This window comes from Tachyglossus aculeatus, chromosome 2, assembly GCF_015852505.1.
Source record: "Tachyglossus aculeatus isolate mTacAcu1 chromosome 2, mTacAcu1.pri, whole genome shotgun sequence".
NCBI lineage: Eukaryota > Metazoa > Chordata > Mammalia > Monotremata > Tachyglossidae > Tachyglossus > Tachyglossus aculeatus.
Genome location: NC_052067.1, coordinates 175,887,483 through 175,914,077, shown reverse-complemented (window position 1 = coordinate 175,914,077; position 26,595 = coordinate 175,887,483). Strand labels below are relative to the sequence as shown.

At 49.5% G+C, this 26,595-nt stretch overlaps 1 protein-coding gene across 1 annotated transcript; it reads right to left on the bottom strand.

Moving 5' to 3' along the window:
• Positions 1-732: 732 nt before the first annotated feature.
• LOC119923267 (C-type lectin domain family 5 member A-like) lies at positions 733-26,595 on the bottom strand. The gene is made up of 8 exons (XM_038742729.1): positions 26,514-26,595; positions 22,074-22,142; positions 15,760-15,816; positions 13,462-13,548; positions 8,593-8,742; positions 2,550-2,764; positions 1,929-2,038; positions 733-904 (listed from the first exon to the last, which is right to left on the bottom strand). The coding sequence occupies exons 1-8, from the start codon at positions 26,593-26,595 to the stop codon at positions 733-735; spliced, it is 942 nt and encodes a 313-aa protein (XP_038598657.1).

Here is a 26,595-nt window from a genome sequence, read left to right as displayed (position 1 = left end):
AAAATCTCCAGTGGTTGCCTATCAATCTTTGTATCAAGCAAAAACACCTCACTATTGGATTCAAAGCTCTCCATCACCTTGTCCCCTCCTACCTCACCTCCCTTCTCTCCTCCAGCCCAGCCCACACACTCCACTCCTCTGCAGCTAACCTTGTCTCTGTGTCTCGTTCTTGCCTCTCCCGCAGTCGACCCCAGGCTCACGTCCTACCTCTGGCCTAGAATGTCCTCCCTCCTCACATCCACCAAACTAGCTCACTTCCCCACTTCAAAGTCCTACTGAAAGCTCACCTTCTCCAGGAAGCCTTCCCGGGCTGAGCCTCCCTTTTCCTCTGCTTCTCCTCCCCTCCCTATCACCCCTACTCCCTCCTTCTGCTCTTCCCCCCTTCCCACTCCACAGCACTTGTGTATATAAGTACATATGTATTATTATTCTATTAATTTTATTAATGATGTGTACATATCTATAATTCTATTTATTTATATTGATGCTATTGATGCCTGTCTACTTGTTTTGTTATGTTGTCTGTCTCCCCCCTTCTAGACTGTGAGCCGCTGTTGGGTAGGGATTGTCTCTATTGGTTGTCCAAGTGCTTAATACAGTGCTCCGCACACAGTAAGTGCTCAATAAATGTGATTGAATGAATTAATGAATAAAGTGCTCGATAAATACGATTGAATGAATGAATGAATGAATATCGCCCCTCTGGCCTGGCTCCTTCCCCACTGTTCAAGCTCAAGCTCCCCCGGCTTGAGTCTGTGACTTTGGGCGGCTCCGACCACCGGCTCCCTTCTCGCAGATCCAGAGATTTTTGTCATGACATGGTGCTGTTGACACGTTCCTATGGCCAATCACAGCACAATGATAGTCACTCGTTTTGTAACTATCTCTATTGACCAGCGGCACTCTGTGGAGACAGAAATCCAGGCACCATTATGTCAAACCCTGCTCGAATCCAGGCCAGAGGCAAGTACCAGAGATGCAGAACGGGGGCAGAGACCAGAGATGCAGACTGGGGGCAGAGACTAGAGATCTAGGCCAGGGCTAGAGCCCAGAGGTGCAGGCCAAGGGCAGAGACCAGAAATGCAGACCAAGGGCAGAGTCCTGAAATGTGGACCAGGGGCAGAGATCAGAGATCCAGGCTGGGGATGGTGGTACATTGGTTCGCCCCCATCCCACAGCTTCAGCCTGGAATGAAATGTCAGCCTACATAATAACAGTGGCATTCATTAAGCACTTTCTATATGCCTGGAACTGTACTAAGGGCTGGGGTAGATACCATCAAATCGGGTTGGATGCAGTCTCTGCCCCGGGAGGGCCTCACAGTCTCAAGCCTCATTTTACGTATGAGGTAACTGAGGCACAGAGAAGTGAAGTGGCTTTCCCAAGGCCACACAGCAGATAAGTGGTGGAATCAGGCTTAGAACCCATGACCTTATGATTCTCAGGCTTGTGCTCTATCACTACGCCATGCTGTTTCTCAAGACCAATGACCAATACGGTCATTCCCCTGCCTGATGGGGCCCATACTGAGCCAATGGGAGCTAGGATGGCCGGATTATCTGAGGACTGGGGGAGCTTTACTGGGTGCCCCACTGGGAATGTGGATTTTGGTAGGGAGGGGTTATGGCTATCTGAAAGCCTCTTCCCTCGACGGGAAAGTAGACTTCCCCTGCCCCCTTACCCTTGACCCCTCCCAGCCTGGAGATTCAGGCAGGAGAACATGAACCTGGATCAGGAGACTGGGGATGAGAGTTGGAGCACTCCTTATTTTCCTAAGCCCCTTTTCCCCACCCCAACCCAGGCCCACCAGAGGCCACATTCAGAGACTCAGCCCATGGTCCACCACCCTGACGGGACTGAAGCCATAGGGGCCCTCAGGTCAGCTCTGCTCAGGGCTCCCACTGCTAGACAAAGGGAAAGGAACCTACCTGCTCTCTATCAGAGGCTTGTCATTGATCCATCGCCACTGGTCATGGATTCTTTTGAGACCGATGAAGTAATAACATCCCGATAATCTTGTTCTGTTGCGGAGAAACTCCTGCCAGATGGTAGGGCAGGGATGAGAGCTAGTTAATGGGGGACACTCCCTCCCATCTCTCTGTCCACAGACATGACCCAGTACTGGCAAGTGGGGAAAGGGAATGTTGCATCTCCCTGAGAAATTCCATGGAGAAGGAGCTGAGATACTGGAGTGGGAGGTAAGGGTGGGGGGTGAAGTTGGGGGGGCCAGAGTTGGGAGTCAGAGAAGGAGCTGGAGACCTTTGTGGATTTTGGAGTTATGGAGCAAGGTGGCTGCACTCCTCGACCCTTCCTGCAGGCACAGGGGCTGCCAAGTTACTGAGGAATCATGGGAACCTTGATGGGGGTCCAGGGTCCCTCGCAGGTGCAAGGACAGAGTCGGGGGGGGTACCAGTTCCCGTTGCCCTGGACACCGACCACAGGAATGGAGATGGGGTCATAGCAAGTACTGCAGGCGGGGAGAATCCTAGTCCCTCTCTCACTCCGTAGATAGGGGTGGGGTGCCTGGGGACCCTCCATCACAGCCTCACCAGTTCCAGTCTGCCACTGATGGTCACAAGGTCAGCCCCGAAGTGGGAACATTCCTGTTGGCTGCCGTTCCAGGTCCAACTTTTCTCCTGGTCACAGTCCAAGTGTTCTTCACATCTGTGTTGTTCGGCCCTACAATCTTGTGAGGCCTTGGGGATGAGATAGCAGCTTTCCCCAAAGGCCTCCCAGCCTTCTGCACTGCAGGTCAAGGCCGTGGCTGGGGAAGAGACCAATGGATGGGAATGAGGCCCAAAAAGGCCACCAGGTCCCATCCCCACAATATCTGCACTGTTTTCGGATGTGGGACCTCTGGCCCCGCCTCCCAACCTCCCATACAGGCTGAGGGTTCCAGGACCCCAGGCCCAGCCCATATCCTGCTGTCCCAGCTGAAGGGCCCAGTCCCTGGATGGGGTCACAGAATCCCCCTTCACAGCCCCACATGGTGAGACTCGACTGCCCTCAGTGACTGATGGGTAGACTTCAGACTTGGGGCCCTCAGCTCTGGGGTGGGGAGCAAAGGGGGAGGACAGGGGAGAAGGGAACTCTGACCCCAGTGGCAAAGGTCATTGTGTCCTGGGTAATCAGGGGTCTCGAAGGAGGGTAGGGATGGGGATGGGAGAAGGAGAGGGGTTGGACTCTGTCCACTTCATGGGCCCCTGTGTCCTGAGGAATCAGGGTTCATTGTGGAAGGCTGGGGTGCTAGGGAGAAGGATGGGGTTAAGGTGTGGTCAGGGGTTGGGGCAGACTCGGATCACTCCAGGAACTCTGTGTCCCGGGGAATCAGGGTTCGTGGGAGAGGGTGGGAGTGGGGGCGGGCTGGGTCTGAGGTGAAGGTGGACCCTGTCCACTCAGAGTGTGCTGTGTCCTGGGGAATCGGTGTTCCCCAATTCATACCTGTTCTCAGCACATTAGTACATATTTATTCACAACAGTAGTAATGGTAGCAGTAGGGATGGTATTTATTGAGCACGCATTATGTGCAATACACTGTTCTAAGCACTCAGGAAAATACATCAGAAGCACAACACATGTTTCTGCCCTCAGGGAGTTCATCAATCTATAGTGTTGATGGAGAGTCCATTCTGTGCAGAGAGCTGCACCAAGATTTAAGGAGAGTACAATATAGTCGATAACAATCATAATAAAGTTAGTAGAAGAAACAGAAGTAGTTTCACCAACTCAGAAATTCCTCTCTGTGATCATAACCTTCTCACCTGCCTCCTCACTCACACTCCTCTCCCCTGTAAATCTATATTACTACCTCACAGAGACCTCTGCTCTCTTGACCCCATCCATCTTTCTCAGAGCATCACACCCCACCTCATTCATTCATTCATTCATTCATTCATTCAATCAATCATATTTAATATTTATTGAGTGCTTACTGTATGCAGAACACTGTACTAAGCACTTGGGAAGTACAAGTTGGAAACATATAGAGATAGTCCCTACCCAACAGTGGGCTCACAGTCTAGAAGGGGGAGACAGAGAACAAAACAAAACATATTAACAAAATAAAATAAGTAGAATAAATATGTACAAGTAAAATAAATAAATAGAGTAATAAATACGTACAAACATATATACATATATACAGGTGCTGTGGGGAAGGGAAGGAGGTAAGGCAGGGGGGATGGAGAGGGGGACGAGGGGGAGAGGAAGGAGGGGGCTCAGTCTGGGAAGGCCTCCTGGAGGAGGTGAGCTCTCAGTAGGGCCTTGAAGGGAGGAAGAGAGCTAGCTTGGCGGATGTGGGGAGGGAGGACATTCCAGGCCAGGGGGATGATGTGGGCCTGGGGTCGACAGCGGGACAGGTGAGAACGAGGCACGGTGAGGAGATCAGCGGCAGAGGAGTGGAGGGTGCGGGCTGGGCTGTAGAAGGAGAGAAGGGAGGTGAGGGAGGAGGGGGCGAGGTGAAGGAGAGCCTTGAAGCCGAGGGTGAGGAGTTTCTGCCTGATGCGTAGGTTGATTGGTAGCCACTGGAGATTTTTGAGGAGGAGAGTAACATGCCCAGAGCATTTCTGGACAAAGACAATCCGGGCAGCAGCGTGAAGTATGGATTGAAGTGGGGAGAGACACGAGGATGGGAGATCAGAGAGGAGGCTGATACAGTAGTCCAGACAGGATAGGATGAGAGCTTGAACGAGCAGGGTATTGGTTTGGATGGAGAGGAAAGGGCAGATCTTGGCAATGTTGCAGAGCTGAGACTGGCAGGTTTTGGTGACGGCTTGGATGTGAGGGGTGAACGAGAGAGCGGAGTCGAGGATGACACCAAGGTTGCGGGCTTGTGAGACAGGAAGGATGGTAGTGCCGTCAACAGTGATGGGAAAGTCAGGGAGAGGGCAGGGTTTGGGCGGGAAGACAAGGAGTTCAGTCTTGGCCATGTTGAGTTTTAGGTGGCGGGCAGACATCCAGATGGAGATGTCCTGAAGGTAGGAGGAGATGCGAGCCTGGAGGGAGGGGGAGAGAGCAGGGGCAGAGATGTAGATTTGGGTGTCATCAGCGTAGAGATGATAGTTGAAGCCGTGGGAGTGAATGAGGTCACCAAGGGAGTGATTGTAGATCGAGAACAGAAGGGGACCAAGAACTGAACCTTGAGGAGCCCCCACAGTAAGGGGATGGGAGGGGGAGGAGAAGCCTGCAAAAGAGACTGAGAATGAACAACCAGAGAGGTAAGAGGAGAACCAGGAGAGGACGGAGTCTGTGAAGCCAAGGTTGGATGGCGTGTTGAGGAAAAGGGGGTGGTCCATGGACTGCCTCCAATGGCTGCCCATCCTTCTCCACATCTTTTTACAATCAGTGCAACAAACAGAAACTTGTAACATCACCTTTGAGACATTTAATCTGCTCTCCCCCCTCTACCTTACCTCGCTGATTTTCTGCTACAACCCAACATACCCACTTCACTCCTCTAATGCCAACATGCTCACTGTAACTCCTCATCTGTTTTGCTGTTGACCCCTTGCCCACATCCTCCCTCAGGTTTGAAACATCCTCCTGCTTCATATTTGGCAGTTCACCACTCTCCCCACCTTAAAAGCCCTACTAAAATCACACCTCCTAAGTGAGGCCTATCCTAATTAAGTCCTCATTGCCCCATTTGCCCTCCCTTCTGTACCATTTTCCCTATCTGCCCTCCCTTCTATGTTGCCTAGTCACTTGGTTTGGTTTTGTAATCCTTAAGCACTTAGATTTTTACCATCCCCATACATAGAGAAGCAGTGTGGCTCAGTGGAAAGAGCATGGGCTTGGGAGTCAGAGGTCATGGGTTCAAATCCCAGCTCTGCCACTTGTCAGCTGTGTGACCTTGGGCAAGTCACCTAACTTCTCTATGCCTTAGTTACCTCATCTGTAAAATGGGGATGAACACTGTGAGTCCCATATGGGACAACCTGATCACCTTGTATCCTCCCCAGCACTTAGAACAGTGCTTTGCACATAGTAAGTGCTTAACAAATGCCATTATTATTATTATTATAGCACTTATTTACATATCCACCTGTAATTTATTTTAATGCCCTTCTCCCCTCTAGACTGTAAGCTCATTATGAGCAGGGATCATATCTACCTACTCTGTTGCACTGGACTTTATCAAGCACTGAATACAGTGCTTTGCACACAGTAAACACTCAATAAATACTGATAATTGATGTTTGACCACTGAACTGGATCCAAGGATTTTGAGCATCTGCTCTCCACTCTGTCAGAGCCTGAGAATGCCTGTGGCATCGGTGCCCCCCCTCAATCCCACACCATTCTGGGAAGCGGCATAGCCTAGTGGAAAGAACCAGGCCCGGTAGTCAGAGGACCTGAGTTCTAATCCCATTTCTACCTCTTGTCTGCTGTGTGATGTTGGGCAAGTCACTTCACTTATCTGTGGCTTAGTTACCTCATCTGTAAAATAGGGATTAAGACTGTCAGCCCTATGTGGGACTTGTATGTCGACCCATCACCTCAAACTTAATATGTCTAAAACAGAACTTCTTATTTTACCACCCAAACATTGCTCTCCCCCTGACTTTCCCATCACTGTAGATGGCACCACCATCCTTTTTGTCTCACAAGCCCATAACCTTGATACTGTCCTTGACTCCTCATTCTCATTCAACCCACATATTCAATCCACCACTGAATCCTGTCGGTTTTACCTTCAGAACATTGCCAAAATCTGCCCTTTCCTTCCATCTAAACTGCTACCACGTTAATCCAATCACTTATCCTACCCCATCTTGATTACTGTATCAGCCTCCTTGCTGACCTCCCTGCTTCCTGTCTCCCCCTACTCCATTCCATACTTCACTCCGCTGTCCCAATCATTTTTCTACAAAAACGTTTAGGCCATGTTTCCCCACTATTCAAGAACCTTCAGTGGTTGCCTATCAATCTCTGCCTCAAACAGAATTTCCCCACCATTGGCTTTAAAGCACTCAATCACCTTGCCCCCTCCTACCTCAGTTAGCTAGTCTCCTACTACAACCCAGCCTGCCCACTATGCTGCTCTAATAATAATAATAATTATAGTATTTGCTAAGCTCTTCCTGTGTGCCAAGCACTGTACTAAGCGCTAGGGTGGATAGAGCAAATCAGTCTGGACACAGTCCCTGTCCTACTTAGGGCTCACAGTCTTAATGCTAACCTTCTCACTGTTCCTTCATCTCACTGTTCCCTCATCTCATCTATCTCGCCCAGCTCCTGCTTCAGGCTGGGAACACCCTCCCTCCTCAAATCTGACAGACAATTACTCTCTCCCTTAATAGCTTCATTGAAGGCACATCTCCTCCAAGAGACCTTCCCTGACTAAGCTCTCCTTTCCTCTTTTCCCATTCCCTTCTGGGTCACCTTAACTGGCTCCCTTCATTAGGGAAGCAGTATGGTGTAGAGGATACAACATGGGCCCGGGAGTCAGAAGGTCATGGGTTCTAATCTCATCTCTCCCATTTGTCTGCTGTGTGTCCTTGGGTAAGTCACATCACTTCCTCTGTGCCTCAGTTACCTCATCTATGAAAAATGGAGATTAAGAATGTGAGCTCAATGTGGGACAGGGACTTTGTCCAAACTGATTAACTTATATCTACCTCCATGTTTAGAGCCATGTTTGGCACATATTAAGAGCTTAACGCGTGCCATTTATTCATTCCCACTCCCAGCCCCTCAACACTTACGTCCATATCTGTGTTTATTTATATTGACGTCTGTCTCCCCTTATAGACTGTAAGCTCGTTGTAAGAAGGAAATGTGTCAGTTTATTATTGTATTGTAAACCTCCCAGTGCTTAGTACAATGCTCTGCACACAGTAAGCAGTCAATAAATACAATTAACTGACTGACAGAGACTGCGTCCAACCCAATTATCCAACGCATTCATTCATTCATTCATTCAATCGTATTAATTGAGTGCTTACTGTGTGCAGAGCACTGTACTAAGTGCTTGGGAAGTACAAGTTGGCAACATATAGAGATGGTCCCTACCCAACAACAGGCTCACAGTCTAGAAGGGGGAGATAGACGACAAAACAAAATATGTGGACAGGTGTCAAGTCATCAGAACAAATAGAATTAAAGCTAAATGCACATCATTAACAAAATAAATAGAATAATAAATATGTACAGAGCTTAGTACAGTGTCTGGCACATATTAAATGCTTAAATATTATCATCATTATTATTGCTATCCCCCATCAGCCTGAGTCAGTCACCCAAACCCTCATCTGCAGCAATTGAGGTCTGAGCCTCCTGCTTGCTCTACTGAATTGGGTTCTGAGGAAAACTCCCTGAGATGGCCACAGAGGGTGTGGGGGTCTCGTCATCTTCAGGGGGCTGGGAGGGGCCTGATGCTGCAGAAAGGAGCAGGAAGGAGAGAGACACGGCAGGACTGGGATTCAGAGCATCCCCTCTGGCCCTAGGGGATACCTCCCCGCCACAGAGGGATCCCCCTACAGAGGGACCTCAGGCTCCTGATGTCCAGGCCCTGGTATCGCATTTCCAGATTGGTCAGAAATTTCTAGGCTTCTAGCTGAAACCAGTTCTGAGTGAGAATCCCACAGTTACCTCCTGGGGTGGAGTCTGAAGTCTGGGTGGTCGGGGGGCGCTGGGAGGTCCAGGTGGTCTGGATAGTTTGCGGGGTCCAGGAGGTCATGTTGGTCATATTGGTGGAGTTGGGGCTGGTGGCAGATGTCTGGTTCTGGGAGTTCGGGAGAGCTTCAGAGAGGAATGGGAGAGAAGGAGATATCATTGGAATGGGATATCCAGAAAATTTTCCCTTTCCTCCACCCAAGGGGACACTCAAGGACGGCAAGTCTTCATCTTCTGACAGAGCAGGGCTCCTGGCTGGGATCTGCTCTGCCCCAGCCTGGAGTTAGCCAAGGGCCCCTCCTGCTTCCATTTCAGGGACAATAAAACGCCTCATCATTGGCTTTAAAGCTCTCCATCACCTTGCCCCCTCCTACCTCACCTCGCATCTCTCATTCTACAACCCAGCCCACACAGTTTGCTCCTCTGGTGCTAACCTTCTCACTGTGCCTCCATCTCACCTGTCTCGCCACAGACCCCTAGTCCATGTCCTACCTCTGGCCTGGAACACCCTCCCACCTCAAATCCTCCAGACAGTCACTCTCCTCCCCTTCAAAGCCTTACTGGTCACATCTCCTCCAAGACTTAAGCTCCACTTTTCCTCATCTCCCACCCCTTTCTGCATCACCTTGACTTGCTCCATTTGCTCTTCCCCGATCCCAGCCCCACAGCACTTATGTTTGTATCTATAAGTTTATTTATTTGAATTGATGCCTGTTTATTTATATTGATGTCTGTCTCCCCACCCTAAACTGTGAGCTCATAGCAGGCAGGGATTGTCACTCATTATTCTTGTATTATACTTTCCCAAGCATTTAGTTCAGTGCCCTGCAGACAATAAGGGCCTAATAAATATGATTGAATGAATGAATTAACTGAGGCCCTTCTGGAAACTCCATCAGGCCCAGGAAGGAGCAGTGGGGTGTGGGAACATGAATGAAGCTCTCATCCCCGCCCATCTGGCTTCCAGCCTTGGCCTCTTCAGGCTCTGACACACATACAGCTGCCCTGATCACCTTCTTAAAACTCTGCTTAATACTAATAATGATAATTATGGTATTTGGTAACTGCTTACTATGTACCAAGCACTGTACTAAGCTCTGGGGTAGATACAAGCAAATTGGGTCGGACACAGTCCCTGTCCCACATGGGGCTAACAGTCTTGATCACCATTTTACAGATGATGTAACTGAGGCACAGAGAAGTGAAGTGACTTGCCCAGGCCACCCAGCAGACAAGTGGCAGAACTCATGCCCTTCTGACTCCCAGGCTTGTGCTCTATACACTACATCATGCTGCTTAGAACGATCATTCCCCTGCTCAGGAGCCTCCAACAGCTACCCATTACTGTTCCCATTCAAAAAGAACTGCTCTCCCATCAGCTTCAAGGTCTTCCCCTAAGTCCCCCTCTTCCTACCCCCTCTCACTATGCCCTCTCTTCTCCTGCTCCATTGCAGCCCAAGGCTTCCCTCCTCCTATGCTCCCCTTCCAGCTGTACCTCACTCTCACTTCCCCAGTCTCAAATCCATCTCTCTCACTGCTCCCCGGCCCTGGACTTGCTTCCCTCAATAAATGCAGCAGACCTCAGCTCTCCCATTACTCTATAATGCTTCTTTCATTCATTCATTCATTCAATTGTATTTATTGAGCGCTAACTGTGTGCAGAGCACTGTACTAAGCGCCTGGGAAGTACAATTTCTTGAATCTCACCTCTTCATCAAGATTTCCCCAACTAACTCACAACTACATGTAGCATAGCAACCCAACAGCTACAACACTTGTGTCTATATCTAAAGTCAACTGCCAAATATTCAGTTATTTACGCTACTTATTTAAATTTTTACTTCTGCCCATCCCATTAGAGTGAAAGTTTCTTGGGGACAGGGAATTTGCCTTAGGCTTCTACTCTTCTTTCTCTAGGCTTAGTTCAGTACATACAGTAGCATTATGATTAAAGTGCTGGGCACACACTAATACAGCACTTGGCATCCAGTGGGTAAATGGTACTGTATTCTATCCACTGTAGGTGCCCAGTACAACACTTTGCAGCATGAAGACACTCAGTACTGTGCTCTGTCTATACTAGATGCCTGGTTCAATACACTATTCACAGTAATAATAATGATAATGATAGTATTTAAGTTCTAAGTGCTGGGGAGCTTACAAGGTGATCAGGTTGTCCCACGGGTGGCTCACAGTCTTAATCCCCATTTTGCAGATGAGGTAACTGAGGACCAGAGAAGTGAAGTGACTTGCCCAAAGTCACACAGCTGACAATTGGCGGAGCCAGGATTTGAACCCACGATCTCTGACTCCAAAGCCTGGGCTCTTTCCATTAAGCCATGTTGCTTCTCACAGTAATAATAATAATAATGGCATTTATTAAGTGCTTACTATGTGCAAAGCACTATTCTAAGCGCTGAGGAGGTTACAAGGTGATCAGGTTGTCCCACGGGGGGGCTCACAGTCTTAATCCCCATTTTACAGATGGGGGAACTGAGGCCCAGAGAAGTTAAGTGACTTGCCCAAAGTCACACAGCTGACAAGTGGCGGAGCAGGGATTTGAACCCCTGACCTCTGACTCCAAAGCCCGGGCTCTTTCCACTGAGCCATGCTGCCTCCCTTGGGGAAGTAGGTCCCAATACAGTGCTCTGCACACAGTGGATGCTCAGTACAGCACTCTGTACACGGTTAGTATCCAGTACAGCCTTCTGCACACAGTGGATGTTCAGTACCATGCTCTATGCACAGTGGTGCTCAGTACAATGGTCTGCTCCCAGTCGGTGTCCAGTACAGTGCTCTGCACACAGAGGGTGCCTGGTATAGTGCTCTGTAAACAGAAAGTTCTTGCTGTTCAGTCTGAGCTTCCCCAGAGTTTTGGGGCGGGTCTACCCTGGGCTCCAAAATGTCTCTTGGCAGTAACCCTCAGGCTGGCAGGAGAGAGTCCTGAGAATTGTTAAGACTCCTGGGACTGCCCTTGTTCCCTTGGGATCCCTGACCCCTGCCGCCAGAGCCCATGACCTGGAGAACCAGCAGCCCATTGAAAGCCTGCTTTGCTGCTCATCTACCTACCCCAGCAGAAGCATCACACGGTTCCCCAGACCCCAAAGGAGCAGGACCCTTGGGATCGGTTTCCCGGGACTGAGGTGGCAGCTGGCCCCACTCCAAGACAGAGGGGAGGACTCAATCCCTGGCCAGACTGGACCATCCCCAGGGACCCAGGACTGGAGTTTCCTCTCAAAGGCAAATCCAGAAGTGACTCCAGTTATTCCTGTGATCCCACAGATATATGTAGCCCCCAGACTGGGCATTGCTTGGGCTTGAGGCTCTGATGTCTTGGGTCTGATGGCTGCCCCACCAAACTGGGGACATGGAGGGGCCGGTCAGGGAATGACTGAACAGATACAGCACAGGCAGCTCTGTGGAGAGTGGTCAGTCTGGAACAGACAGGGCAGACCAGAGAACGTGGCTCAGTGGAAAGAGCATGGGCTTTGGAGTCAGAGGTCATGGGTTCAAATCCTGGCTCCTCCATTTGTCAGCTGTGTGACTTTGGGCAAGTCACTTAAATTATCTGTGCCTCAGTTACCTCATCTGTAAAATGGGGATTAAGACTGTGAGCCCCCCGTTGGACAACCTGATCACCTTTAACCTCTCCAGTGCTTAGAACAGTGCTTTGCGCATAGTAAGCACTTAATAAATGCCATTATTATTATTATTATCAGTCATCCCCCAATTCTGGAGTTTGTGAATCCTGGTCACAGCTGAGGCTGTCTCGTTTATTCTGAATGTCCAGGATCCCACAGCTCCCCCAATCCCTTGGACACAATTCTGTGGGCTAAGCCTCCCTGTGGTGGGCATAAGGGGAAGGAGACTGAGCCCCCTCTTTCCCCCTACACACACGTGGGGAGGATCTCTCCCTGGGGCTCAGTAAACAGCCCCAGGGGTTGTGGCTTCTTCTCTTTTGCTGGTCAAGGTGTTATTGCCACAGTGACCATCTCACCATAGCCAGCTGCCCACAGGTTTTCCAGAATGGAACTAATGACCCGGTGTGAATCCCACCCCAAGTCTGGGATCTGGCCAATGGGTTGTTACTGTGGTGTCCATTGCTGGAAGGACCCATGCACTAAGGCTTCCCCTCTGCCCAGGGAGTCAGTACTAGAACCACGGATGTTCTGGGGACGACCCTGTTCAGATCCCCATCCTCCATACACACACACACACACACACACACACACACACACACACACACACACACACACACACACACACACACACACCACACACCTGCGCTTGACGTTCCAGAACAATTTGTCAGAAGTAGGTAATCTGAAGTGAAAATGGGGAAAGGAACCTGTGAGCCATTTGTCTCTCCTCGCCTCTTCCCACCCCCAGCCCCACCTAATACTCCCTCCCAACCCCTCCCCCCACAGTCCTACCACTCCCTGGCTCTCCTTCTTATTTTCTGGGACTGGGAAGGGGGAAGGTATGGGGTTTACTCTCAGATTTGTGGGGTCCTGTCTCGGACTCCAGAGTACTGATGGTCTGAGGCTTAGAAACTATCACTGTGGTGGTGCCCCCTTCTCAGTGACCATCCACCCAAGAGCCAGCACCTACCCAGGGCAGGCCCAGTGCTCTAGGCCTGTTGGTCTAGCATCTTTATCCCTCAGTTTCCCCTTGGAGATGTCTTTCTCACTTTCTTCTGACTCTGACTCTCCTGAGTCCTATGCCCCTGTGTACCCCTGCCCACATGCCCAGAAGCCCTCATCCTCCACCTTCTCCCTGGTCCGTCAGGCCCTCCTTCTTCCACCACCGTGGTCCCAGACCCTTGAGTGAGGCAACAGGACTTACATTTCACAAGCAAGGTCACGGTCACTGACACTAACAGGACCCCGACGATCCCAGCCAGGATCCAGGCCCAGGCACTGAACCGCCAGCCTGAAGGGAGAGAGGGCCCCCCAGCTCGTGAGTTCTTCCTGTGTGAGAGTCAGGACTGGGGTCCGAACTTTGGACAAGGCTGGGGATCTGAACTGAGGACAGAGACAGGGGTCTGAACCATGGAAAGGGCTGGGGGTCTGAACCGTGAACCTGAGGGGAGAGAGAGCCCCCAACCCATGAGTTCTTCCTTTGTGAGGGTCCGGGCTGGGGGTTCAAATTTTGGACATGGCTGGGGATCTGAAATATAGACAGGGCCAGGTTTCAGAACCATGGACAGGGCTGGGAGTCCACAAGCCTGAAGAGGGAGAGCCCCTGGCCCATGATTCTTCCCAAGCAAGGAGTAGGGCCAGCAGGGACAAGGAAGGGGTAGAGCTAGGGGTCTGAACTGCCAGTCTGAGGGACCTGTGAGTTCTTCGTGTGTGAGGGGCAGGTCCAGGGGCAAGGTCAGGGACTGATATTCCAGCCTAAGGAGAAAGAGAACACCCAGCCTGTGAGTTCTCCCTGTGTGAAGGGCAGGCAAGGTCAGGGGTCTGAAACTCCAGTCTAAGAAGAAAGAGAAAACTCAGCCTGTGACTTATTCCTGTGTGAGGGGTAGGGCTGGAGGCAGGGCCAGGCGTGTGTTGACCAGTTCCACCGGCCTTCACAAGTAGGAGAGGGAGAAAGAAGCCAGGACAGTCACTCCTTGATGTCCTTTCCTGAGGCAAGTGTAAATACTTAACAGAGTCAAACAGATTGGGCATGAGACAGATGGGCCAGAGAAAGGGCAAAGGAAAGCCTTTGGGCATCTTGAGGTGAGGGGAAGAGAGCTGTTTGCCTGGGAGAGCAGAACATACGGAGAGCTCGTGTTGTGGGCCCGGGTCAGACATGGAATTGCAGGAAATAATGGAGAGGATTAGGGTTTGGTTGCCTTGGAGAGTCAGGGTCCAGAGTTAGGACTCCGGAGGAGAGACACTCCTACCCCTAAGGAGAAAAAAGGATGTTAAAAGACCCTGCTTCTGCCAGCCTCAGAGAGTGTGAAACTGGAATCTGGGGCACTCTGATAAAACAGGGGAAAAAAACAGAGGAATGAGAGCTCTGAAATGCCTGCAAGGGATAAGTCCGTTCATTGTTGTATTGTGTTCTCCCAAGAGCTTAGTACAGTGCTCTGCACACAGTAAGCACTCAATAAATATGATTGAATGAATAAATGAATGAAGTAGAGAGAGCCCTCAGTGGTGGGGAAGTATCAGATCTAGGGAAGGTTACTCTGAATCAGATTTGTTTTCACTGATTTCGAATTAAAAAACCATTAATTATTATCAAGATCTTGCTGTCTGCCTTTGGTAAGGACCAGAGGAGAAGCTCCAGAGGCCATGGAGATATGTGGACAGATTACTAATAATCACTGGTATTTGCTGAGTGCTTACTTTATGCAGAGCACTGTACTGAGTGCTTGAGAGAGTATCCCTGCACACAATGAGCTTACTGTCTAGCGGGGGAGAAAGACATTAATATAAATAAATAACATATATTTGCCAATCTCACCAGTGGACATTATGGGTTGTCTGGGTTGCTGGGGATTGACCCTGATGACCCTGAGCATAAATCCCAGTGGTCAGTGCGCATCAATTAGGGTCCCCAGGCTCTCTCCTGTAGCTGATATGTGGAAGTAGAATCCTTGTGTCCAGCCATGCATGACTGATGTGGATTAGGGAGTTCTGTCTGAACTTCCTAGGCTATTGGCATTCCTGGTGGTTTGTGCCTAGCCACCTAGGTCATTGGCTTGGCCAAGGTGACTCTCAAGCTCCACCTTCATTTGGATGGCCTCTTTCAAACTGCCATAATGATTTCTGGGTCCCTGCCCAATTCCCCAGGGACAGCTTCCTGGATGTCAGCGTTCACTCATCTATTGCTGCCTTCTTGGATTCTCCAAAGCCTGACATCACTGCACTGAGCCCAACTCTGCATGGTGCAGTGGATATAGCTCTGCCTGGAACACTGAATAAAGTTCTACCTGGAGCTCAGGCACAGCTCTGCCTGGGTCACTGGGCACAGCTTTGCTTAGCAAGATTAGGGACGCTACCTCTTTTTCAGCCCAACAGTTTGTGAATTTTAGGATCCTCATGATATGGACCCAATCATGCCCAAATCTCAGTGCAGGAGAGAGGAGTCCTCCTCAGCGCCCACTCCCTGAGTCTGATCTCCTAAATCCCATCCAGAGGAAACACGCACCTGGCTTGGTGTGGGACTTGCCTCCATCATCGATATTCAGTTCCTGATAAAGGTTTCCTGGAAAAAGAGCAGGGATCAGAGACGTTGGACAGGCCTGGGGCCAGACCAGCTCTTTATAGGAGTCAAAAGGCTGACCTGTGTCCCCAGTCCTTATCCCAGGCACGAACAATCCCTGCTGGGGCTAGGGCTTGCTCATCCTACTCACTGGGTTCTCATCCTTAGAGTGCCCCGGGCTCTGCCCATCCCTCCCTGTGAGACAGATGGAGAGATCCCAGACCAGAAAGTTCAACCATGAGTGTCCACCAGTCATGGAGGACAGGGCGGGGTGGATATGGAGCTGGAAAGACAGAGTCCAGGGCAAGGGTTTGTGTCCAGATCCTAGTTTGTGTCAGAGAGGCCAATCACCCCCCTCACTCCTTGTTCAGAGTCATCAGTGTGGTCTCTTAGTTCATCCTCAACCCCCGAGTCCTCCCTCAATCAATCAGTGGTATTTATTGAGTGCTTACTAAGTGCAGAGTACTGTTCTAGTGCCAGAATGTGACGCAGACCCCCTATTGTATGAACACATAGGACCTGTCAACCCCACTCTTCCCCTTTTTCGTCTTTGATTTTATTTAACTTGAACCACTGCATGTTAACTTCTCCGATGTAAACCTTTTGTGAATCAATTACAAGGGATTGTTCCCCTCCTTGAGCGTGGGTCAGTTCATTCATTCATTCATTCAATCGTATTTATTGAGTGCTTACTGTGTGCAGAGCACTGTACTAAGCACTTGGGAAGTACAAGTTGGCAACATGTAGAGATGGTCCCTACCCAACAACGGCCTCACAGTCTAGAAGGGGGAGACAGACAACAAAACAAAACATGTAGACAGGTGTTAAGTCATCAGAACAAGAGAGTAGGGAGCACACAGACTTCCAAGGGTTCAGTCCAGTGCTCTGCCTTCAGCAGGCATAAATAGCCTCCTCATTGATGAGCTGGGAGGTGCCAGATGGTGAGTTTAATTGGAGTCTCTGCCCCGGGGACAGAAAGAAGGATCCCAGACGAAGGTAAGTATAGAGAGCATATGCCCGGTCTATACCCATATACTGAGCACAGATGATGAGACTGGCAGGGAGGTGGTCCACTGGGGAGGCTTGGCTGGGACTTTGGGTTGGCAGACAGCTGGACAGCAGTCAGCCTCAGGGACTGACACTCAGTGAGTGCTTGGGGAGGGCAGGCAGGAGTCGTGGGCATGTAGGGACTGGGAGTGGTCAAGAATAGTTGGCACCTGTGAACTGGAAGCAAGCAGGAGTCCTGAGCCCTGGGAATTGGCAGGCTCCAAACAAAAAACTGGCCATAAAGCAGGCAAGCAAACCAGTTAAGGAGGCAGTAAAGCCTAGGCAAATGAACATGGATCTGGGGGTCTGAGGATTTGGGTTTCCTGCTGTGTGATCTTGGGTAAGTCTCCTAACTTCTATACCTCAGTTTCTTTATTTATAAAATGGGGATTCAATTCTTGTTCTCACATTCATTCATTCATTCAATCATATTTATTGAGCACTTACTGTGTGCAAAGCACTGTACTAAGAGTTTGGGAAGTACAAGTTGGCAACATATAGAGATGGTCCCTACCCAACAACGGGCTTACAGTCCAGAAGGGGGAGACAGACAACAAAACAAAACAAGTAGACAGGTGTCAATACCATCAGAATAAATAAAATTATAGCTATATACACATCATTAATAAAATAAATAGAGTACAAATATACACAAGTGCTGTGGGGAGGGGAAGTGGGTAGGGTGGAGGGAGGGAGGGGGTGATGGGGAGGGGAGGAGGAGGAGGAGGAGAGGAAAAGGGGGGGCTCAGTCTGCGAAGACTTCCTGGAGGAGGTGAGCTCTCAGTAGGGCTTTGAAAGGAGGAAGAGATCTAGTTTGGTGGAAGTGTGGATGGAGGGCATTCCAGGCCAGATATAGGATGTGGGCCAGGGGTCAAGAGGGGGACAAGCGAGAATGAGGCACAGTGAGGAGGTTAGTGGCAGCGGAGTGGAGTGTGTGGGCTGGGCTGTAGAACGAGAGAAGGGAGGTGAGGTAGGAAGGAGAGAGGTGATGGACAGACGTGAAGCCAAGGGTGAGGACTTTTAGCTTGACTCAAAGGTTGATAGGTAACCACTGGAGATTTTTGAGGAGGGGACTGACATTGATAGGCAACCACTGGAGATTTTTGAGGAAGGGACTGACATGCCTAGAGTGTTTCTGTACAAAGATAATCTGGGCAGCAGAGTGAAGTATAGATTGAAGCGGGGAAAGACAGGTGGACAGGAGATCAGAAAGGATACTTAGATGTTGATTCTCATATGAGACAAGGATTGTGTCAAATCTGTCTATCTCAGCACATATGTGCTTAACAAATGCCCCAATTTTTTATTATGGAAAGGGCTGGGGGGATCTTTCCACCTAAATTGGAAATGCTCAGGGAGTGCCTGGGGCCTGGAGTGAGCAAGGCTGGGAGCCCAATTCAGATTGCTGTGGGGGCCTCAGCCCGCTCCCCTCTGTTAACCCTTTTATGCCCTCATTCCCCTTGTTTCTCTTGACCTCTGCGGGTGGGCTGGGGCTGGAGGTAGAGCCACATGCAGAGAAGTGGGAGAGCCTGAGCACATTTCCATCTGGCTTTGGTTTCTTGCTCCTCCATCATTCAGTCAGTTAGTTAGTCAATAGAATTTACGGTTTTTCCAGAGGAGACCTCCTGCGTCCTCACAAATGCCACCCCCTCCACATGTACATCAGACCCCATTCCTTTGCAACTTATAAAAAACTCGTCCTTTCCCTCCTTTCCTCCCTAACAGCCATCTTCAACTATTCACTCTCCAGTGACTTCTCCACTGCCTTCAAACATGCCATCTCCCATTCTAAAAAAAACCCTTCCTTGACCTCACAGCTCCCTTCAGTTATCATCCCATCAAACTCCTACCTTTCTTCTCCAAACTCCTTGGGTGAGTTGCCTACACCTGCTGTCTCAAATTCCTCTCTTCCAAGTCTCCCCTGAACCCCCTCCAATCTAGCTTCCAACGCTTTTACTCCACTGAAACCTCCCTCTCAAATGGCACCAATGACCTCCTTCTTGCCAAATCTAATGGCTCCTACTCCATCCTAATCCTCCTCGACCTCTCAGTTGCTTTTGACACTGTGGACCACCCCCGTCTCCTGGATGCATTATCCAACTTTGGGCTTCACTGACTCTGTCCTCTCCTGGTTCTCCTCATCTCTCTGGTCGTTCATTCTCAGTCTCCTTCACCAGCTCCTCTTCTCCCTCCCACCCCCTCTAACTGTGGGAGTTCCTCAGGGTTCAGTTCTCGGTCCCCTTCTATTCTCCATCTACACTCACTCCATTGGAAAACTCACTCACTCCAGAAGCTTCAACTACCATCTCTGGGGAGAGAAGCAGTGTGGCTTAGTGGAAAGAGTATGGTCATGGGAGTCAGATGACATGGATTCTAATCCTGACTCCGCCGCTTGTCTGCTGTGTGACTTGGGCAAGCCACTAAACTTACCTGTGCCTCAGTTCCCTTATCTGTAAAATGGGGATTAAGACTGTGAGCCCCTCGTAGGACAAACTGATTATCTTGGATCTACCCTAGCTCTTAGAACAGTCCTTGGCAATAGTAAGCACTTAACAAGTACCATAATGATTATTATTATTATTATTATTATGCAGATGATACTCAAATCTACATCTCATCCCCTGTTCTCTCTCCCTCCCTGCAGTCACCATTCCAGGTCCATCCCAGGGGACTGGTCCACTGTCTGGACCCTACTGCTCCCCAACATATTGAGGAAAGTCCCACCACCGGGTGGGGTTCAACAGTAGGTGATGAAACACATATAGATGGAGAAGGACCATGGGCAGAACGCAGTAACATTGACAGACGGCATGGAACTTTGGTCACAGACCCCTGTTGTGGTCCATTCAGTGTGGGGGGCCCATGGGTGGAGGTTTGGGATGCCTGGCTGAGATGAGCACCCAGGTGTGGGAGCTGAGGGTGCCTGTTCAGAGTGAGGAGTAGGGGTTGGGGGCTGAGGGAGTCCATTCAGTGTGAGGATGAGGGGGTGGGGGCTGAGGGCTCTCATTCAGGGTGAGGATCAGGGAATGGAGGCTGAGGGGGTAGGCATTCAGGGTGAAGATTTGGGAGTGGGGAGGTGAGTCTAGATGTTCAGGGTGAGGACTGGGGGTGGGGGCTGAGGGTGCCCATTCAGGGTAAGGACCAGGGGGTTGGGGCCAAGCTTGCCCAGGCTGGTGAGGACCAGGAGGTGGGAGCTGGAGAGTTCCCAGTCAGGAGTCAGAGGCTGAGCGTGCCCATTTGGGGTAAGCACCAGCAGGTGGGCCTGAGGGTGCCCATTTACGGGGAAGACCAGGGGCTGAAGGTGCCCATTTGAGGTGAGGGCCTGGGGGTGAGAGTTGGGGATGCCCAGTCAGAGGGAGCACCTGGGTATGGGAGCTGAGGATGCTCATTCAGCGTGAGGCCCAGGGGGTGGGGGCTGAGTCGGGATGAGGGATGAGGACCCGACTGTGAGGGCTAAAGCTTGTCTCCTTACCAAGTGTATGGAACATAGGAACAGAGGTAAAGCCTGTACAGCGGACTATGGACAAGAAGGGAAGGGATCAACACCACTCCGTCCTCTAGATGGTGCCCACACAAACTGTGAAGGATAAAATGTGAGCCGAGAGTGGGATGAGGCCTCAGTGGGGTTTCCGTGGGGACTCCATCCATATGTCCAACTTTGAGATCTTTTTGGTCTGTTTGGCTAACGAGCGTTCTTCAGCCAGTGTCCACAGGAGACACCGCAAGAAACTCAACTCTGTTCACTCAATGGATGTTGCTTGCCTTCGGATAACTTATTTACTCTTATTATTTATTATTTAATCTTATTAACTTATTACTCTTATTTATTAATTATTTACTCTTTGGCTTCTTGTCACTCTTTCCAAAAAAAGCTTTTGCTCCAAGGGAGCCACTCTCTTCTTGAGGGCAATGCGCCATGCTGGTCTGTCCTCAGCCATTGACTCCATGTTCAGCTGGGATGCAGCACTGTCTGGGACTTTGTTTTACTTTGTCCTTAAAATATTTCCTCTACCCTCCTGGCTCTGAAGAATTGGGTTCTCATACCTCAGCTGGCCCTCTAGCACTAACTCACTTGCTTCCCTCCTGTAATTTACTTTGTGTGTGTTTCCTCTGACAGACTGTAAGCTCCTTGAGGGCAGGGTTTATTGCTGAATTGTACTTTCCAAGCACTTAGTACAGTGCTCTGCATATAGTAAGTGCTCAGTAAATACGATTGAATGAAAAGGGTTTGATGTGTCTACTAACTCTACCATTCCAAGTGCTTAGTATAACACTCTGGATAGAATTAGTGCTCAATAAATAGTCTTGATTGATTGACTGTTGGTTCATTGACTAATTGACAGGTTGATGATGCTGTCACGTTGCAATCCCATAACCCTCACCTGTTCCTTTCCCATGATCTCTGAGGTGTCTGAGCCCTTTGCTGGGTCTACCAAGGAGCCAAGGTCTTCTGGGATTTAAGGGTACATGTAATAATAATAATAATAATAATAATAATAATAATGGCATTTATTAAGCACTTACTGTGTGCAAAGCACTGTTCTAAGAGCTGGGGAGGTTGCAAGGCAATCAGATTGTCCCACAGGGGGCTCAAAGTCTTAATCCCCATTTACAGATGAGGTCACTGAGGCCCAGAGAAGTTAAGTGACTTGCCCAAAGTCACACAGCTGACAATTGGCAGAGCCGGGATTTGAAACCATGAGCTCTGACTCCAAAGCCCATGCTCTTTCCAATGAGCTACACTGCTGTACCCATGCCTCCCGCCTCTGCACACCCCCACCCCAATGACTGGCCCTGATACAGTCCTGACTAACCAAGGGGAATCAGGACAGTCTGGAAAAGAGTTGGGGAACTGTCCTCAGGATACTGAGAGCTGGGATTCTCCCCTAGAACTCTTGAGATGGTCCAATGTCATGGCTCTCCTCCCCTTCCTAAGCAGGGTCATTTTCAGCCTGGGCAAACTGAGTCACATAGAGATATCCAGGGCCGGTCTGACTCTCTTGTCTGAACTCTGCCAAGTCCTCTGCTCAGGAGGTGACTGGGAGAGCAGAGGAGGATGGGGTGGGATGTGGGGGTTTACGGAGAGCTGAGTAGAGATGGGAGGGGGGTGTTACTACCTCGGGCAGCGTTTCCTCCCTCCACCACCTACCCTCTCCCCCGACCTACTAGTCCCTGTCCCCTTCCCCCAGGCTCACTGAGAAACTGGAACTTACCATGGTCAGAGGAGATCTGTGGAGACTGTGAGGGTGGGGCTTGGTTCTTCAGTTCTGCATAAATGGGGCCTAGGGATAGGGTAAGGAGAGTGCTGAAATGGGGGAAGCCGAGAGACACACAGACCTACGGATGGCAGACAGACATGCTGGCAAACAGAAAGATAGGCAAGCAGAAACGTTAGAAACAGTTGATCAGACACTTGGGAATACAGCAGTCCTGCTGGTTCACTTTTTTTCAGTTCAGTTTTGTGATATTTACATCCCTCCCCTCACCTCATTCTCTATGAGAGATTTTAGACCTGTCACCGGGCTGCTTGGCTTCACTGACACGGTCCTCTCCTGGTTCTCCTCCAATCTTTCTGACCGCTCCTTCTCAATCTATTTTGGGAAGAGTTCAGACAGGAGAGTCAGACTGGCCCTGGATATCTCTATGTGACTCAATTTGCCCCCTCTGCCTCCCACTTTCTGAGAGTGGAGGTCCCTCAAGGCTTAGTTCTGGGTCCAATTCTATTCCCCATCTACATCCATTCCCTATGCAGAGAAGCAGTGGGGCTCAATGGAAAGAGCCCGGGTTTGGGAGTCAGAGGTCTTGGGTTCTAATACTGCCCCCACCACTGATCAGTTATGTGACTTTGGGCAAGTTACTTGACTTCTCTGTTAACTCATCTGTAAAATGGGGATTAAGACTGTGAGCCTCACGTGAGACAACCTGATGTCCTTGTATGTTCCCCAGCACTTAGAACAGTGCTCAGCACTTAGTAAGTGCTTACCAAATGTCATCATCATCATTTAATAATAATAATAATAATAATAATAATAATGGCATTTGTTAAGTGCTTACTGTGAGCCAAGCACTGTTCTAAGCCCTCGGGTATATGCAAGGTAATTAGGTTGTCCCACGTGGGACTCACAGTCTTCATCGCCAGTTTACAGATGAGGCAACTGAGTAACAGAGAAGTTAAGTGACTTGCCCAAAGTCACACAGCTGACAAGAGGCAGTGGTGGCATTAGAACCCATGACCTCCAACTCCCAATCCTGTGTCATTTCCACTAAGCCATGCTGCTTCTCATGGCTTCAACTACCATCTCTGTGAGGATGATTCCTTTGTCTACATCGCCAGCCCTGATCTCTCTCCGTCTCTGCAGGCTCACATTTCCTCCTACCTTCAGAGCCTCTCTACGTGGACGTCCCACTGACACATCAAACTATACATGTCCAAAACAGAATTCCTCATCTTCCCACACAAACCCCGCCCTTCCCATATCTTTCCCATCACTATAGACAATACCACTCTCCTCTCTATCTCACAAGCTCATAACATTGGCGTCCTTGACTCATCTCTCTCATTCAATTCATATATTTATCTGTCATCAAATCCTGTTGGTTCAACCTTTGCTAAATGTTACCCTTTCCTCTCCATTCAAACCTCTACCATGCAGATCCAGCACTTACCTTAACCCATCAAGACTTGTGCATCAGTGTCCTTGCTGACCTCCCTGCATCCAGCCTCACCCCACTGCAGTCCATTCTTCATTTTGCTGCCCAGATCATTTTTCTACAAGAATATTCAGTCCATGTTTTGCCACTCCTCAAGACCCTCCAGTGGTTGCCCATCCACCTCTGCATAAAACAGAAACTCCTTACCAAGGGCTTTAAAGCTCTCAATCAGCTCACCCCATTCTACCTCACCTCATGATCTCCCACTACAACTAGAGAAGCAACATGGCCTAGTGGATAGAACATAGGCCTGGGAGTCAAGAGGACTTGGGTTCTAATCTTGTCTGCACCACTTGTTTGCTGTTTGACCTTGGGCAAGTCACTTAACTTCTCTGGAACTCAGTTGAGAGTCCCAAGTGGGACAGGGACTAGAGGAGCAGAGTGCGTGGGCTGGGTCATAGCAGGAGAGTGGCAAGGTGAGGTAGAATGGGGCAAGGTGATTGAGTGCTTTAAAGCCAATGGTGAGGAGTTTTTGTTTGATGTGAAGGTGGATGGGCAATGACTGGAGTTTTTTGAGGAGTGGAGAAACATGTCCTGAGCGCTTTTGTAGAAAAATGATCTGGGTAGCAGAGTGAAGTAAGGACCGGAGTGGGGAGAGACAGGAGGCTGGGAGGTCAGCAAGGAGGCTGATGCAGTTATCCAGGTGGGTAGGCTAAGTGGTTGTATTAATGTGGTAGCAGTTTGGATGGAGAGGAAAGGGCAGACTTTAGAAATGTTGTGAAGGTGGGATCAACATGATTTAGTGATGGCTTGAATATGTGGGTTGAATAATAATCCCATCAGCATTTATTAAGCGCTTACTGTGTGCAAAGCACAGTTCTAAGCGCTGGGGAGGTTACAAGGTGATCAGGTTGTCTCATGGGGGGCTCACAGTCTTCATCCCCATTTTACAGATGAGGGAACTGAGGCCCAGAGAACTGAAGTGACTTGCCCAAAGTCACACAGCTGGCAATTGGCAGAGCTGGGATTTGAACCCATGACCTCGGACTCCAAAGCCCGTGTTCTTTCCACTGAGCCACGCTGCTTCTGAATGAGAGAGAAGAGTAAAGGATAATGCCAAGCTTACATGCTTGTGAGACAGGAAGAATGGTGTTGCTGTTTACAGTGATGGAAACTTCAGCCCAGCCCGCACCCTCCACTCCTCTGCCACTAACCTCCTCACTGTACTTCGTTCTCGCCTGTCCTGCTGTCAACCCCCAGCCCACGTCCTTCCCCTGGTCTGGAATGCCCTCCCTCCTGACATCCGCCAAGCTAGCTCTCTTCCTCCCTTCAAAGCCCTACTGAGAGCTCATCTCCTCCAGAAGGCCTTCCCAGACTGAGCCCCCTTTTTCCTCTCCTCTCCCCATCCCCACTGCCCTACTTCCTTCCCCTTCCCACAGCACTTGCATATATATTTGTACAGATTTATCACTCTATTTTACTTGTACATATTTACTATTCTATTTATTTTGTTAATGATGTGCATATAGCTTTAATTCTATTTGTTCTGACAATTTTGACACCTGTCTACATGTTTTGTTTTGTTGCCTGTCTCCCCCTTCTAGACTGTGAGCCCATTGTTGGGTAGGGACCGTCTCTATATGTTGCCGACTTGTACTTCCCAAGTGCTTAGTATAGTGCTCTGCACACAGTAAGCACTCAGTAAATACGATTGAATGAATGAATGAATGAATGACAAAGGGGAAAGTGGGGATTGGCAGGATACCGGGGAAATAAGAAATAATGAAACATAAAAACAATATATACACGACACAAGGACGGTGAAAAATGTGAGAAGACCATTGGGTCCTGAGAGCAGAGGAGCAATTTCATGTTCCTCATGGCTCAGTCCGACAGTCCCGGCCATGGCTGTGGCTATGGTCACGGCCGCAGCCTTGGCAATGGTTGTTCCGGTGTTCTAAAGGTTGAGAAGTCCCCACCACCCTTCTGCAGGACTTTCTGGCCCTTTTCCCAACCTCTAGACTGCAAGCTCATTGTGGGCAGAGACTGTGTCTGTCATATTTTTATATTGTACTCTCCCAAGTGCTTAGTATAGTGCTCTGTACTCAGTAAGAGCTCAATAAATGTGATCGACTGACTTCCTGAGGTGGGCAATCAAAGAGATGGAGATGAGGACAGGCAGACAAGCAGGCAGACAAGGGGATGGATAGCTCCTCAATCGATGAATCCATCAATCAATCAGTGGCAATTATCAAGCATTTACTCTGTGCAGAGCACTGTACTAAGTGGTTGGGAAAGTAGAAGAATTAGTAGACACAAACCCTATCCTCAGGATGTTACGATCTAGCAGGATAGACTGACATTAAAATAAATTACAAATAGAAGCAACAGAGTATAAGGATGAAGACAAGAATGCTCTAGGTGGAGGTGGAGTGAGTGTCAAAGTATTCAGAGGGTGCTGCCTTGGGATGAGGAATTAGTTGGGAAAGACTGCTTGAAGGAAATATGATTTTAGTGGAGCTTTAAAAATGAGAAGAGTGATGGCCTGTTAGAAATAAAGGGAAAGGGAGTTCCAGGCAGGTGGGAGGGCATGAGAAAGTGATTGACAGTGCGATAGACGATGTGGAGCCTCCGTGAGTAGATTGGCATAAGAAGAGCGAAGTGTGTGGGCTGGATTGTAGTAGGAAATCAAGGAGGTGAGGTAGCAGGGGACGAGATGATTGATTCCTTTAAAGTTCATGGTAAGGAGGTTCTGTTTGATGCAGGGGTGAATAAGCAACTACTGGAGATTCTTGAGGTGTGGGGAGACTCAGACTAAATGTTTATTTAGAAAAATGATTTGGGCAGGAGAGTGAAGTATGGATTGGAGCGAGAACCTGGAGGCAAGCAGACAGAGTGGACAGACAGATGGCGGGCGGACAGGCAAGACCAGGAGATAATAATAATAATAATAGCAGCGTGAGAACACCATCTCCCCAGGGAAATGGGCAGACAGCACCTACCTGCTTCCTTGCCGCTGTTGGCCTGGTGTGGTTGAACTTTCTGCACCAAGTTGAGTTCTGCATAGGTGACATTCTGGTCCAT